Source organism: Manis javanica, chromosome 6 (genome assembly GCF_040802235.1).
Source record: "Manis javanica isolate MJ-LG chromosome 6, MJ_LKY, whole genome shotgun sequence".
NCBI lineage: Eukaryota > Metazoa > Chordata > Mammalia > Pholidota > Manidae > Manis > Manis javanica.
The window spans coordinates 10,117,788-10,134,643 of NC_133161.1; the positions used below are offsets into that span (position 1 = coordinate 10,117,788).

Genomic DNA, 16,856 nt, shown 5'->3' on the forward strand with positions numbered 1-16,856 from the left:
ATTACAGAACCCAAAAATGGACTAACAGGTACCAAAGGGAAAGGAACTGGGGAGGATGGGTGGGCAGGGAGGGATAAGGGGGGGGAAGAAGAAGGGGGTTATTAAGATTAGCATGCATGGGGGGGAGGGAGAAAGGGGAGGGTGGGCTGCACAACACAGAGAGGACAAGTAGTGACTCTACCACATTTTGCTAAGCTGATGGACAGTAACCGTAATGTGGTTGTTAGGGGGGACCTGATATAGGGGAGAGCATAGTAAACATAGTATTCTTCAGGTAAGTGTAGATTAAAAATTAAAAAAAAAAAAAGAAAGAAAGAAAGAAAAGGGGGATTACTCCTTAACAGGATAAAACTATTGGTAAATCAAAGATCAACGCATGCTTTAAATATCCTTAATGTTGATCACTTAAAGGGTGTCAGATGATCAGCTATGGAGGTACTCTTTTCTGATAATATTCCTTTCTCTTAATTAAAAAAAAAAAAAAAAAAAGCAGTTACTGTGTGCTGACCTCCAATGAGTTCTGCACAGTGGTATAGAGGGCATGTCAAAGTGTGGGCAAAGGGTCTGTTTGTTTCTACGCAGAAGATCAAGGCCTAGCTTGGATACCCAGAAAATGAACTAAGATACGATATGAGGAGGAGCTTCCGGCATCAGCACTCTCTGGAGGACTCGTGCCGGGGGATGACCATCAAAAAGCCTCCACAGGGATCCGGACGATGCTGCGGTTGTGGCTGCATCCAGCCCACCGTCTCCTGGACTTGCCATAAGAAGGAGGAGGGAGATGTCTAGGCTGGCATGTGCATACAGTGAGACAACGAATTTGACTGGATCTGTACTGTTGGAACTCAACCAGGAGTTGGGAGGGGTGCAAGTTGTAGCACCCCAAAATCTCATGACTATAGACTATCTATGGTTAAAAGAACATATGGGATGTGAACAGATCCCAGAAATGGGCTGCTTTAATTTGTCTGATGGTTCAAGTACAGTTCGAAAATATCCATCATATCATAGATAAATTTTCACAAATGCCTAGGGTGCCTAAATGGTTTTCTTGGCTTCACTGGAGATGGCTGGTAATTATAGATTTGCTTTGTTTATGTCACCGTATTCCTATTATGTTAATATGTGTGTGCAAATTAGTTAGTAGTTTAAAACCTATACATACTTAAGGTACTATACAAGAAGATATGTCAAAGAAATAATCAATCCTCCCAAGTTTCCTTCATATGCTACATCTATAGCTTTTCTTCTTCCTTCCTAATTACAAACCTTAAATAGAATTCGTGCCTCATATCGAATTTACCGAGTATCATAATTCCTCCAGGTGGTAAAGATACCTCGAGACAAGTGCTGGGCATAGAAGCCACAGGGCATAAATCTGCAAAGAAGTTAAAAGCTAACCTTTGCAAACAATATGGCTTCTCTCTCACTTACCAACTTTACATTTCCCTGTATGGCCCCGGAAGATGACTGGTTAGCCAGAGACGGGTAAGATTCCTCAAGGGAGGAACAACCTAAGACAGGCACAGTCGCAGGGGGGCCATCAGGTGAGAATTTGGGGATCAACAGAGGTGAGGCTCAGAACCTCACCCCCCCTGCTTTGAGAGAAATCTTCTGCATCCGTGGATGTCTTGCTGCCCTTGTCTAGCCTGGATTAATACTTAGTCCATAGGCACACACCTGATCATCTGATCATCTACATTTGCCTTCTTACAGCACTAAACTATGTTTTCTACCTTTATCTTGCATCTACCTACCACTTCAGCATTTTATTAAAAATAAAAATAATAATAATAATAGGAGAAATGTGGGATCAACATATAAATCAAGTACAAAAATCAAATGAATATTCATATTTGACCTGATGGTTTATAGGTCATATTGCATGATCAAAACCGAAAGTTTCTGTGATGAATGCCCTTGTAGTGTTCACCATGTAAGAATTTATTCACTCTGTAAGAATTCGTTCACCATGTAAGAACTTGTTCGTTATGCTTCAGAAGATTGGAGACTGACGAGAATTAGGCTTGAGATGGATTAATGATTGTACATTGAGCATTGACCCCCCTATACTGAATTTTATTGTTGTTAACAACCATTTGATCAATAAATATGAGAGATGCCCTCTCAAAAAAAAAAAAAAAAAAAAAAAAGCAACAACAACAAAAAAAAAAAATCAAACAAATATTCATATTTGACCTGATTGTTTATAGTTCATAATGCGTGATCAAAACCGAAAGTTTCTGTGTTCACCTTGTACTGTTCACCATGTAAGAACTTATTCACTATGTAAGAATTCATTAGCCATGTAAGAACTTGTTCGTTATGCTTCAGAAGTTTGGAGACTGACGAGAATTAGGCTTGAGATGGATTAATGATTGTGCATTGAGCATTGACCCCCCTATACAGAATTTTATTATTGTTAACAACCATTTGATCAATAAATATGAGAGATGCCCTCTCAAAAAAAAAAATTGCCACAGGATTAAGGCAGGTGAAAATTCCTAGGATTATTCAGCACAAACTACATACATTTATTCAGGATTAAGTGTGACAAACCACGTGCAGTCCCCAGGATGGTCCCTGGTGCGTGCAGCGGGGGCTTCAGTGCACGTTTGTCTTCCCCATCTTCACAGTCATTCCTTCTCTGCTGCAGGGAAAGCACAGGTTGCATGTACGCACTGGAATGGAAGGTGACTGGTGTGGCCTCATTCCTGTGGGACAGCCTTGCAATCATGTTACAACTACAGGCCTCAAGTGGAACCTCAGTAAGTAGAACCCTTGGACAAAGGGAAGTGTTTTTTTTTTTTCTTTTCTGTTTTCTTTTGTCTCTGGTATACACTTAGAAGTAGAATTGCTGGGTTATATGGTAACTTAACCTTTCAAGGAACCACCACACTGTTTTCCAAAGCAGCTGTGCCATTTTATATTCCATCCAGTGATGTGTGAGGTTTCCAGTTTTTCCACATTCTCATCAACACTTGTTATTTTTTTTTTTGACACATCGTCCTCTTGGTGATGAAGTAGAATCTCACTGTGGTTTTTATATGCTTTTTCCTGATGTCTAGTGATGTCGAACATCTTTTCACAGGCTTATGGATCATTTATACATTTTCTTTGGAGTAGTGTCTAAACATCATTTGCCCATATTTTAATTGCATTATTTCTCTTTTTAGGCTGAGTTGTAAGAATCTTTTTATATTCCAGATACAAGTCCTTGACCACATACATGACTTGCAGATATTTCCTCAGAGTCTTTGGCTTATCTCTTTATTTTTTGAAATTTAGTTAACTAAATTCATTGATATAATTTTGATGAAGCCCAGTTTTTTCTTTTATTGACTGTACTTCGGTGTTGAATCCAAGAACTCTGTCCAATGCTCTTCATGAAACCTACTTTAGTTTTCCAGAGAAGCAGCTAGTCTAACTAAAGTAGCAAGTTCTTTTCACAGTTAAACTGCTGAGATTTTACAAATTTGCAGCTCTTACCAACTTTTAAGATGTTTTTCAGTATTTATTAACTGTGGTAGGTCCTAGGGATACTAAAACTGTCTCTTTTGAAAGAAAGAAAAGAATGAGGTAGATCTCTTGATGAAATAATGCTGATTCCAAAGGAAACCATCGGGTGTGAAATGGATCAACTCTAGTCTCTTTATGAATAACCAGAATTAAATCAAAGAATTTCCACTGAATGTCAATGGGATTATCTCCTAATTGACCAACACCTCTAAGGCTATAAAAAGTGAAGTATGAAACCATGGCATTGCTTTATAACATGTAAAAAACTTTTAGGTTCCCACAAGGAAATAATATTTCAAGAAATAAATCATTTGAAAGATATTTTAAAAGACCTTCCTATGAGCCACTGCTGAAACAATTAGGAAAAACTAAAGATATGTGACACCCATGTCTGGACAGCTCATCAGAATTTGAAAGGGCAGTAGGAACATACCTGCTCGGGTGCATAAAGTACGTGACAGGCTTTGAAGCTATTCGGCCAAAATTGACACAAGCTCCCATTAGATGCTCTTTGGAAAACATTTTCGGCCCTAAACAAGTGTTGTCCTTCCTTCTTAGAGTTAGTTCCCTTTCTCTCCGAGGATCTGATCTAGACAGTGGTGGGGCAGCTTACCAGGCGAACCTCTTCTGGATCTCACAGTGACGTCGCTTTCCAGGGCTGGCGCTGAGGCAGGAGGGGCACCAAGCCCAGTGGGGAGAAGGTGGCAGAATGGGCTGCTGCCCCGGCAGCCTTCACCGTGCAGTAGCGGGAGAGAATCAGAGGGCGGGCACGGTTCTTCAGGGCTCTCCAGGACAGCTGCTGCTGCTTGTGGCCCACAGGAGCACGCACGTTCTCATCACGCCTATTAAGTCTGCCCTGGGAGGGGCCCTTTGGTATGGTGAGGGCAGCTTTTGTGACCTTCCTCCCTCTGATAGTGCTTTGATCTTGCCAGAATGCTACACATGAGTACATACTTTTGTGTTCACAGGTGGCCCTGACTTTTGAAGTAATTACTTTTTTCTCTACAATTTTATGAAAATAAGTAGCAACTCCGCGGAGTATGGTAAGCAGCAGAGTTGAGACAGTGTTTCGCCGGTTGTTAAATGTGCTAATGGGGGCTTCTGATAGGTGCTGTCACCTCATTAAAAAGTAGTAAACTGAATACCATGTTGACTGGAGGAGGGGGGTAGATTTCTGTCACAGAGAGGGCCCCAGCCCCACTCAGTGTTCCCGTCTGTGAACGCGGAGCCCAAGGTCAGGGTCCGTGTGTCAGCCACACCTATACAGTAACAGGCACGGCTGGGCTGGAGAAGAGAAAGGAGCTGCATTAACTTCCTCAGAGACGGCCCACTCTTGGGCCAGGAGAATAAGCAAGTCCCTGTAAGGAAACGTATCAAAACCTTCCTCAGGCTTTTGATATGTTCTGTTTTGTTTTTTAATTTCTAAGGCTTGCTCTCTCCCAGCCTTCACCCATTCTACAATACCATGTGAGAACTTCTGCAAATAGTCAGTTACCCATTTCAATTTGCAATATCTCTCATCACAGTGTCTTTAAAATACATGCAAGGTGCCTGTGTGTCCATCACCCAGAAGTGAAACTTTCCGACTATTATTGGAGCTGCCTGTATAGCAGTCTTGGGTTTCATAGCTGCGTGCTGTGGGTATTCTATGACATGAGTCTGGTACAAGAGTTTCTCTAGGCTTGGGAAGTAAAACAGCCCTTGAGTACAATAGCTGCATCACCGCTAAGAGCATCCTCCCCGTATGCGGCGTGCCGTGTGCTCCAGCAGTGAACATCCAGTGCACACCAGCCAGGAGTCCTATGCTCCACCTCCTCAGCAGCTTCTTGGTATTGTCAGATTGACAATCGGGTGAATGTCAGTGATACTGCCTTGTGGTGTCTGATCGCTGGTGAGGGAAAGCATGTGTTCGCTGTTAATACCATGCAATTTCCTCTTCTGTGGATTGCTATTTCCTTTTGCCCATTTAGCCATTGGATCATTTGTTATGTTCTTGTTAATTCTTAGAGGCTCTTCAGATCCTAATTATCGTCTTCCTGGCTGTACTGTGCCTTTTCCATTTGTTTATAGTGTGTTTCTATGTACAAGGTCATTACGTTTAAGATAGTCAAATTATCAGTCTTTTTCTTTAAGACTTGTCATTTCTATGCCTTAAGTCATCTTTCCAGTCCCCATGATCATAACGATGTTCTCATGTTTTAGATTCAAGTTTTATTTTTAGGTCTTTTCTTTCACCTGGAATTGATTTTTGTGTACAGCATGAGTTAGGGGCCTCATTTTCTTCCTTAGGGTAACCAGTTGCCCTAGCGTCATGTGCCACCCTTTCTCCAGTGACTTACAGTGAGCTGTAAGCTTTCGTCTTCGTGGGTATGTTCTTGAATCTCTAGTCTGTTTCCTGGGCTTACATACTTCTTCCTCTCCTGATACTAAACTACCTTAATTACCAGAGCTGTATAGTAAATATTGAAATGTGGCGAGATGAGTCTCCCACCTTTTTCTTCAAAATTTTTGTGGCTATTCCTGGCTTTTTGCTCTTCCTAAATGTTAGCAATAGCTTGACAAGTGTCACACACATAATTCTGATTTATTTTTTACTGGAATTATGTGTAATTTGTAGACTAGTTGGGGGAGAATAGAACAGTTGGGGCAGAAAATTTCTGTATGAAATTGTCTCCCCATCTATAAACATAATTTGTCTTCCCATTTTTAGTTGCTTTCAGCAGCTTTTAAATTTTGTCCATAAGATCTTGCCCATCTTATGTAAGATTTCTTTCTAGAAACCATGTATATTGTGTTGCTATTGTTAAGTTATACCTTTTTTAAATTACATTTTCTGAGTTCATCGGTGGTATGTAGACATACAATTGATTTTAGTATATTAATATATTGCTGAACACATCTGTTTCTAAAAGTTGACTATAGATTCACTTGGGTTTTCCATAGATAGTCATATTTTTATGAGTAATTATGTTTCTTTCCTCTTCAGTCTGTGACAAGTAGGGTTGTATTCATTTATGACTAACTGAAACAGTAGCTTTCAAAAAAGTCTTTTTCTTTTCCCCCATGTAACAAAGTACAGAGGTAAGTAGTTAGGGTACAAGGTTTCCACAGTTTCCTCAGTCTTTGCTTCAAAATTGCAAGAAATCCATTGCAACTCTATCTGTATTCCTGTTCAGCATCGGAAAGGAGGAAAGAACAGAGGGCAGCAGAGGCTGAGCAGGCAGGCAGCAGAGATTCCCGATTCTCAGAGACCCTGCCCGCTTCTGATCCTCTCTGCCTCAGTGGCCAGAACTGTCAGAGAGCTGCCCTAGCTGCAAAGGAGGCTGGAATGTGCCGCCTGAGGACTGTGTCACCCTAAATCAAACAGCTTCTGTCAGTGAGGAAGAAGAGGATGAGCAAGAGTAGTAAAAGTCTGCTCTTCTATCAAAAAATGCCTTCTCTCTAACGTGTTGTCAAACTGTTCAGCTACTTATGTAAACTTAGTTTAACTTTCTCGCAGCCATATTCCTGTTGTTATTGAAGAATCCACAGTCAATCCAATTCTTACTTGTCTACAATCTGTCTCTTAACTGTTCTTCAGAAACTTACTTGTTTCTTTGATGTTCTACAGTTTTACTACAATATGTTTTAGTGTAACCTTTATTTTATTCTAGTTGGTTTTCTCTAGCTCTGATAGTTGGTGTTCATCAGTTCTGGAGATTTTTCATATAACCCCATTTCTTAGATAAGGACATGGCAGTTCAAAGCTCTGGTTAGAGATTTGCCCAATTCACGTTATTAAAGATAGATGCACTCAATTCAGTTTGAATTCAAGTGTTCAATGCTACTTTTCCTTTTTTCCAATTAGTAAATTAAAGACTGTCCATGTAAAATAAGTTGCTGCTTTTAAAAAATCACTAAAATGAATTCAGGGTAAAGGGAAGACAAGAGGAAGGTAACTGCAGGCAGGGGAAACAAAGATGATAGGAAAGAGGAAAAAATGGTAGGAACGAGAAGTAATTAGGGAGAAAAATTAAAATTCCAAGGGATAGAACTTTTAACTTCTCTATGCTTTTGTCTAAGAAAAATACTAAATTGAGTTGCCCTCCATTTGCCCAGGCTTCTTATTTGTAACACTCAGATCAAATTTGAAATTATGTGTCCATTGTTCCCCCCCTTTTGTGTTTTTTTCAAAGCAGTATAGACATAAATGACAAAATGAAATAATTTAATAGCATTGACTAAAAGTGATTCAAATCTAACCTGAGTGAAAGAGTTTTGAAAGAAAAAAAATATGAGAAAACAGTTTTTTTTTTTTTTTTTTTTTTTTTTTTTTTTTTTTTATTGTTTGCTTTTTTTTTTTTTTTTTTTTTTTTTTTTTTGAGAGGGCATCTCTCATATTTATTGATCAAATGGTTGTTAACAACAATAAAATTCAGTATAGGGGGGTCAACGCTCAATGTACAATCATTAATCCATCTCAAGCCTAATTCTCGTCAGTCTCCAATCTTCTGAAGCATAACGAACAAGTTCTTACATGGTGAACGAATTCTTACATAGTGAATAAATTCTTACATGGTGAACAGTACAAGGGCAGTCATCACAGAAACTTTCGGTTTTGATCATGCAATATGACCTATAAACAATCAGGTCAAATATGAATATTCGTTTGATTTTTGTACTTGATTTATATGTTGATCCCACATTTCTCCTATTATTATTATTATTTTTATTTTTATTTTTATTTTTTTATTTATTTATTTTTTTTTTTTGAGAGGGCATCTCTCATATTTATTGATCAAATGGTTGTTAACAACAATAAAATTCAGTATAGGGGGGTCATTGCTCAATGTACAATCATTAATCCATCTCAAGCCTAATTCTCGTCAGTCTCCAATCTTCTGAAGCATAACGAACAAGTTCTTACATGGTGAACGAATTCTTACAGAGTGAATAAATTCTTACATGGTGAACAGTACAAGGGCATTCATCACAGAAACTTTCGGTTTTGATCATGCAATATGACCTATAAACCATCAGGTCAAATATGAATATTCATTTGATTTTTGTACTTGATTTATATGTTGATCCCACATTTCTCCTATTATTATTATTATTTTTATTTTTAATAAAATGCTGAAGTGGTAGGTAGATGCAAGATAAAGGTAGAAAACATAGTTTAGTGCTGTAAGAAGGCAAATGTAGATGATCAGATGATCAGGTGTGTGCCTATGGACTAAGTATTAATCCAGGCTAGACAAGGGCAGCAAGACATCCACGGATGCAGAAGATTTCTCTCAAAGCAGGGGGGGTGAGGTTCTGAGCCTCACCTCTGTTGATCCCCAAATTCTCACCTGATGGCCCCCCTGCGACTGTGCCTGTCTTAGGTTGTTCCTCCCTTGAGGAATCTTACCCGTCTCTGGCTAACCAGTCATCTTCCGGGGCCATACAGGGAAATGTAAAGTTGGTAAGTGAGAGAGAAGCCATATTGTTTGCAAAGGTTAGCTTTTTACTTCTTTGCAGATTTATGCCCTGTGGCTTCTATGCCCAGCACTTGTCTCGAGGTATCTTTACCACCTGGAGGAATTATGATACTCGGTAAATTCGATATGAGGCACGAATTTTATTTAAGGTTTGTAATTAGGAAGGAAGAAGAAAAGCTATAGATGTAGCATATGAAGGAAACTTGGGAGGATTGATTATTTCTTTGACATATCTTCTTGTATAGTACCTTAAGTATGTATAGGTTTTAAACTACTAACTAATTTGCACACACATATTAACATAATAGGAATACGGTGACATAAACAAAGCAAATCTATAATTACCAGCCATCTCCAGTGAAGCCAAGAAAACCATTTAGGCACCCTAGGCATTTGTGAAAAGTTATCTATGATATGATGGATATTGTCCAACTGTACTTGAACCATCAGACAAATTAAAGCAGCCCATTTCTGGGATCTGTTCACATCCCATATGTTCTTTTAACCATAGATAGTCTATAGTCATGAGATTTTGGGGTGCTACAACTTGCACCCCTCCCAACTCCTGGTTGAGTTCCAACAGTACAGATCCAGTCAAATTCGTTGTCTCACTGTATGCACATGCCAGCCTAGACATCTCCCTCCTCCTTCTTATGGCAAGTCCAGGAGACGGTGGGCTGGATGCAGCCACAACCGCAGCATCGTCCGGATCCCTGTGGAGGCTTTTTGATGGTCATCCCCCGGCACGAGTCCTCCAGAGAGTGCTGATGCCGGAAGCTCCTCCTCATATCGTATCTTATTTCATTTTCTGGGTATCCAAGCTATGCCTTGATCTTCTGCGTAGAAACAAACAGACCCTTTGCCCACACTTTGACATGCCCTCTATACCACTGTGCAGAACTCATTGGAGGTCAGCACACAGGAACTGCTTTTTTTTTTTTTTTTTAATTAAGAGAAAGGAATATTATCAGAAAAGAGTACCTCCATAGCTGATCATCTGACACCCTTTAAGTGATCAACATTAAGGATATTTAAAGCATGCGTTGATCTTTGATTTACCAATAGTTTTATCCTGTTAACGAGTAATCCCCTTTTCTTTCTTTCTTTCTTTCTTTTTTTTTTTTTTTTTTTAATTTTTAATCTACCCTTACATGAAGAATACTATGTTTACTATGCTCTCCCCTATATCAGGTCCCCCCTAACAACCCCATTACGGTTACTGTCCATCAGCTTAGCAAAATGTGGTAGAGTCACTACTTGTCCTCTCTGTGTTGTGCAGCCCACCCTCCCCTTTCTCCCTCCCCCCCATGCATGCTAATCTTAATACCCCCCTTCTTCTTCCCCCCCCTTATCCCTCCCTGCCCACCCATCCTCCCCAGTTCCTTTCCCTTTGGTACCTGTTAGTCCATTTTTGGGTTCTGTAATTCTGCTGCTGTTTTGTTCCTTCAGTTTTTCCTTTGTTCCTATACTCCTCAGATGAGTGACATCATTTGGTATTTCTCTTTCTCCGCTTGGCTTATTTCACTGAGCATAATACTCTCCAGCTCCATCCATGTTGCTGCAAATGGTTGGATTTTTCCACTTCTTATGGCTGAGTAGTATTCCATTGTGTATATGTACCACATCTTCTTTATCCATTCATCTACAGATGGACATTTAGGTTGCTTCCAATTCTTGGCTATTGTAAATAGTGCTGCGATAAACATAGGAGTGCATCTGTCTTTCTCAAACTTGATTGCTGCGTTCTTAGGGTAAATTCCTAGGAGTGGAATTCCTGGGTCAAATGGTAGGTCTGTTTTGAGCATTTTGATGCACCTCCATACTGCTTTCCACAATGGTTGAACTAATTTACATTCCCACCAGCAGTGTAGGAGGGTTCCCCTTTCTCCACAGCCTCGCCAACATTTGTTGTTGTTTGTCTTTTGGATGGCAGCTATCCTTACTGGTGTGAGGTGATACCTCATTGTAGTTTTAATTTGCATTTCTCTGATAATTAGCGATGTGGAGCATCTTTTCATGTGTCTCTTGGCCATCTGTATTTCTTTTTTGGAGAACTGTCTGTTCAGTTCCTCTGCCCATTTTTTAATTGGGTTATTTGTTTTTTGTTTGTTGAGGCGTGTGAGCTCTTTATATATTCTGGACGTCAAGCCTTTATCGGATCTGTCATTTTCAAATATATTCTCCCATACTGTAGGGTTCCTTTTTGTTCTATTGATGGTGTCTTTCGCTGTACAGAAGCTTTTCAGCTTAATGTAGTCCCACTTGCTCATTTTTGCTGTTGTTTTCCTTGCCCGGGGAGATACGTTCAAGAAGAGATCACTCATGTTTATGTCTAAGAGGTTTTTGCCTATGTTTTTTTCCAAGAGTTTAATGGTTTCGTGACTTACATTCAGGTCTTTGATCCATTTTGAGTTTACCTTTGTATATGGGGTTAGACAGTGGTCCAGTTTCATTCTCCTACATGTAGCTGTCCAGTTTTGCCAGCACCATCTGTTGAAGAGACTGTCATTTTGCCATTGTATGTCCATGGCTCCTTTATCAAATATTAATTGACCATATATGTTTGGGTTAATTTCTGGGGTCTCTAATCTGTTCCACTGGTCTGTGGCTCTGTTCTTGTGCCAGTACCAAATTGTCTTGATTACTATGGCTTTGTAGTAGAGCTTGAAGTTGGGGAGTGAGATCCCCCCTACTTTATTCTTCTTTTTCAGGATTGCTTTGGCTATTCGGGGTCTTTGGTGTTTCCATATGAATTTTTGAATTATTTGTTCCAATTCATTGAAGAATGTTGCTGGTAATTTGAGAGGGATTGCATCAAATTTGTATATTGCTTTCGGCAGGATGGCCATTTTGACGATATTAATTCTTCCTAGCCATGAGCAGGGGATGAGTTTCCATTTATTAGTGTCCCCTTTAATTTCTCTTAAGAGTGACTTGTAGTTTTCAGAGTATAAGTCTTTCACTTCCTTGGTTAGGTTTATTCCTAGGTATTTTATTCTTTTTGATGCAATGGTGAATGGAATTGTTTTCCTGATTTCTCTTTCTATTGATTCGTTGTTAGTGTATAGGAAAGCTACAGATTTCTGTGTGTTGATTTTGTATCCTGCAACTTTGCTGTATTCCGATATCAGTTCTAGTAGTTTTGGAGTGGAGTCTTTAGGGTTTTTTATGTACAGTATCATATCATCTGCAAATAGTGACAGTTTAACTTCTTCTTTACCAATCTGGATTCCTTGTATTTCTTTGTTTTGTCTGATTGCTGTGGCTAGGACCTCCAGTACTATGTTAAATAACAGTGGGGAGAGTGGGCATCCCTGTCTGGTTCCCGATCTCAGTGGAAATGCTTTCAGCTTCTCGCTGTTCAGTATAATGCTGGCTGTGGGTTTATCATAGATGGCCTTTATTATGTTGAGGTACTTGCCCTCTATTCCCATTTTGCTGAGAGTTTTTATCATGAATGGATGTTGAATTTTGTCAAATGCTTTTTCAGCATCTATGGAGATGATCATGTGGTTTTTGTCTTTCTTTTTGTTGATGTGGTGGATGATGTTGATGGATTTTCGAATGTTGTACCATCCTTGCATCCCTGGGATGAACCCCACTTGGTCATGGTGTATGATCCTTTTGATATACTGTTGAATTCTGTTTGCTAATATTTTATTGAGTATTTTTGCATCTACATTCATCAGGGATATTGGTCTGTAATTTTCTTTTTTGGTGGGGTCTTTGCCTGGTTTTGGTATTAGGGTGATGTTGGCGTCATAGAATGAGTTTGGGAGTATTCCCTCTTCTTCTATTTTGTGGAACACTTTAAGGAGAATGGGTATTATGTCTTCTCTGTGTGTCTGATAAAATTCCGAGGTAAATCCGTCCGGCCCCGGGGTTTTGTTCTTGGGTAGTTTTTTGATTACTGTTTCAATTTCTTTGCTTGTAATTGGTTTGTTTAACTTTTGTGTTTCTTCCTTGGTCAGTCTTGGGAGGTTGTATTTTTCTAGGAAGTTGTCCATTTCTTCTAGGTTTTCCAGCTTGTTGGCATATAGGTTTTCATAGTAGTCTTTAATAATTCTTTGTATTTCTGTGGAGTCTGTCGTGATTTTTCCATTCTCATTTCTGATTATGTTGATTTGTGTTGACTCTCTTTTTCTCTTAATAAGTTGGGCTAGAGGCTTATCTATTTTGTTTATTTTCTCAAAGAACCAGCTCTTGGTTTCGTTGATTTTTGCTATTGTTTTATTCTTCTCAATTTTGTTTATTTCTTCTCTGATCTTTATTATGTCCCTCCTTCTGCTGACTTTAGGCCTCATTTGTTCTTCTTTTTCCAGTTTTAATAATTGTGATGTTAGACTATTCATTTGGGATTGTTCTTCCTTCTTCAAGTGTGCCTGGATTGCTATATACTTTCCTCTTAAGACTGCTTTCGCTGCATCCCACAGAAGTTGGGGCTTAGTGTTGTTGTTGTCATTTGTTTCTATATATTCCTTGATCTCTATTTTGATTTGTTCATTGATCCATTGATTATTTAGTAGCATGTTGTTAAGCCTCCATGTGTTTGTGAGCCTTTTTGTTTTCTTTGTAGAATTTATTTCTACTTTCATACCTTTGTGGTCTGAAAAATTAGTTGGTAGAATTTCAATATTGTGGAATTTACTGAGGCTCTTTTTGTGAGCTAGTATGTGGTCTATTCTGGAGAATGTTCCATGTGCACTTGAGAAGAATGTATATCCTGTTGCTTTTGGATGTAAAGTTCTATAGATGTCTATTAGGTCCATCTGTTCTAGTGTGTTGTTCAGTGCCTGTGTGTCTTTGCTTATTTTCTGCCCGGTGGATCTATCCTTTGGGGTGAGTGGTGTGTTGAAGTCTCCTACAATGAATGCATTGCAGTCTATTTCCCTCTTTAGTTCTGTTAGTATTTGCTTCACATATGCTGGTGCTCCTGTATTGGGTGCATATATATTTAGAATGGTTATATCCTCTTGTTGGACTAAGCCCTTTATCATTATGTAGTGGCCTTCTTTATCTCTTGTTACTTTCTTTGTTTTGAAGTCTATTTTGTCTGATATTAGTACTGCAACCCCTGCTTTCTTCTCACTGTTGTTTGCCTGAAATATGTTTTTCCATCCCTTGACTTTTAGTCTATGCTTATCTTTGGGTTTAAGGTGAGTTTCTTGTAAGCAGCATATAGATGGGTCTTGCTTTTTTATCCATTCTATTACTCTATGTCTTTTGATTGGTGCATTAAGTCCATTTACATTTAGGGTGACTATTGAAAGATATGTACTTATTGCCATTGCAGGCTTTAGATTCGTGGTTACCAAAGGTTCAAGGTTAGCTTCTTTAGTATCTTACTGCCTAACTTAGCTCGCTTATTGAGCTGTTATATACACTGTCTGGAGAGTCTTTTCTTCTCTCCCTTCTTATTCCTCCTCCTCCATTCTTCATATGTTGTGTGTTTTGTTCTGTGCTCTTTTTAGGGGTGCTCCCATCTAGAGCAGTCCCTGTAGGATGCCCTGTAGAGGTGGTTTGTGGGAAGCAAATTCCCTCAGCTTTTGCTTGTCTGGGAATTGTTTGATCCCACCATCATATTTAAATGATAGTCGTGCTGGATACAGTATCCTTGGTTCAAGGCCCTTCTGTTTCATTGCATTAAGTATATCATGCCATTCTCTTCTGGCCTGTAGGGTTTCTGTTGAGAAGTCTGATGTTAGCCTGATTGGTTTTCCTTTATAGGTGACCTTTTTCTCTCTAGCTGCCTTTAAAACTCTTTCCTTGTCCTTGATCCTTGCCATTTTAATTATTATGTGTCTTGGTGTTGTCCTCCTTGGATCCTTTCTGTTGGGGGTTCTGTATAATTCCATGGTCTGTTCGATTATTTCCTCCCCCAGTTTGGGGAAGTTTTCAGCAATTATTTCTTCAAAGACACTTTCTATCCCTTTTCCTCTTTCTTCCTCTTCTGGTATCCCTATAATACGAATGTTTTTCCTTTTGTATTGGTCACATATTTCTCTTAGTGTTGTTTCATTCCTGGAGATCCTTTTATCTCTCTCTCTGTCAGCTTCTATACGTTCCTGTTCTCTGGCTTCTATTCCTTCAATGGCCTCTTGCATCTTATCCATTCTGCTTATAAATCCTTCCAGGGATTGTTTCACTTCTGTGATCTCTTTCCTGACATCTGTGATCTCCTTCCGGACTTCATCCCACTGCTCTTGCATTTTTCTCTGCATCTCATCCCACTGCTCTTGCATTTTTCTCTGCATCTCATCCCATTGCTCTTGCATTTTTTTCTGCATCTCTGTCAGCATGTTCATGATTTTTATTTTGAATTCTTTTTCAGGAGGACTAGTTAGGTCTGTCTCCTTCTCAGGTGTTGTCTCTGTGATCTTTGTCTGCCTGTAGTTTTGCCTTTTCATGGTGATAGAGATAGTTTGCAGAGCTGGTACAAGTGACCGCTGGAAGAGCTTCCCTTCTTGTTGGTTTGTAGCCTTTTCCTGGGAGAATAGCGACCTCTAGTGGCTTGTGCTGGGCAGCTGTGCGCAGACAGGGCTTCTGCTTCCTGCCCAGTTGCTTTGGGGTTTATCTCCGCTGTTGCTGTGGGCTTGGCCTGGCTGGGGCTGTTCCTCCAAAATGGTGGAGCCCCGTTGGAGGGGGAGCAGCCAGGAGACTATTTATCTCCGTAAGGGGCCTCTGTGCTCCCTGCTGCCCAGGGGGTTAGAGTGCCCAGAGATCCCCAGATTCCCTGCTTCTGGTCTAAGTGACCTGTCCTGCCCCTTTAAGATTTCCAAAAAGCACTCTCCAAACCAAAACAACAACAGCAACAATGAGAGAAGGAACAGAAAGAAAGAGAAAAAAAAAAAGGAAAAAAAAAGGAAAAAACAAGCAATTTTTTTTTTTTTTTTTTTTTTGTCCTCAGGTGCCGGTCCCAGGCACCCGCTCACTGGTCCTGCTGCCCTGTCTCCCTAGCACCAGGGTCCCTGTCCTTTCAAGGCTTCCAAAAAGCACCCACCCACCGGTCCCGCAGGGAAGGAACGCTCAATATTCTTTGTCCTCAGGCACTGGTCCCACGCACCCGCTCACCAGTCCCGCCGCCCTGCCTCCCTAGCACCGGGGTCCCTGTCCCTTCAAGGCTTCCAAAAAGCACTCGGCAAAAAGAGAGAAAAAAAAGGGGAAAAACGCGCGATTTCTTCCGTCCTCAGGTGCTGGTCTCAGGCACCCACCCACCGGTCCCACAGGGAAAAATGCGGGATATTCTTTGTCCTCAGGTGCTGGTCCCAGGCACCCGCTCACCAGTCCCGCCGCCCTGCCTCCCTAGCACCGGGGTCCCTGTCCCTTTTAGGCTTCCAAAAAGCACTCGCAGAAAAGAGAAAAAAAAAGGGGAAAAACGCGCGATTTCCTCTGTCCTCAAGTGCCGATCTCAGGCACCCGCCCACCGGTCCCGCAGGGAAAAACGGGGGATATTCTTTGTCCTCAGGCGCCGGTCCCAGCCACCCGCTCACCAGTCCCGCCACCGTGCCTCCCTAGCACTGGGGTCCCCGTCCCTTCAAGGCTTCCAAAAAGCGCTCGCCAAAAAGAGAGAAAAAAAAAAGGGGAAAAACGCGCGACCTCCTCCGTTCTCAGGCACCAGTCTCAGGCACCCGCCCCCAGGTCTCGCAGGGAGAAACGCGGGATATTCTTTGTCCTCCGGCGCCGTTCCCAGGCACCTCCTCACCGGTCCCGCCACCCTGCCTCCCCAGCAACGGGGGCCCGTCCCTCTAAGGCTTCCAAAAAGCGCTCGCCAAAAAAAAACCGCTCCGGTTTCTCTCCACCCGCCGGGAGCCGGGGGGAGGGGCGCTCGGGTCCCGCCGGGCTGGGGCTTGTATCTTACCCCCTTCACAAGGCACT

General features: G+C 40.8%; 1 protein-coding gene across 6 annotated transcripts in view; it reads left to right on the top strand.

Annotated features, from left to right (window-relative positions):
* The window catches only part of TPK1 (thiamin pyrophosphokinase 1), a 355,980-nt gene that overhangs the window by 264,638 nt on the left and 74,486 nt on the right, over positions 1-16,856 (top strand). For 5 of the 6 annotated variants that reach the window (XM_073238288.1, XM_073238285.1, XM_073238283.1 and 2 more), the window contains one exon: positions 2,657-2,768. The exons of the other annotated variant lie outside the window; for it this stretch is intronic. In XM_073238288.1, coding sequence (XP_073094389.1) covers positions 2,657-2,768 — 112 coding nt within the window. The remainder of the gene's footprint in view (positions 1-2,656; positions 2,769-16,856) is intronic. 6 annotated transcript variants of the gene reach the window in all.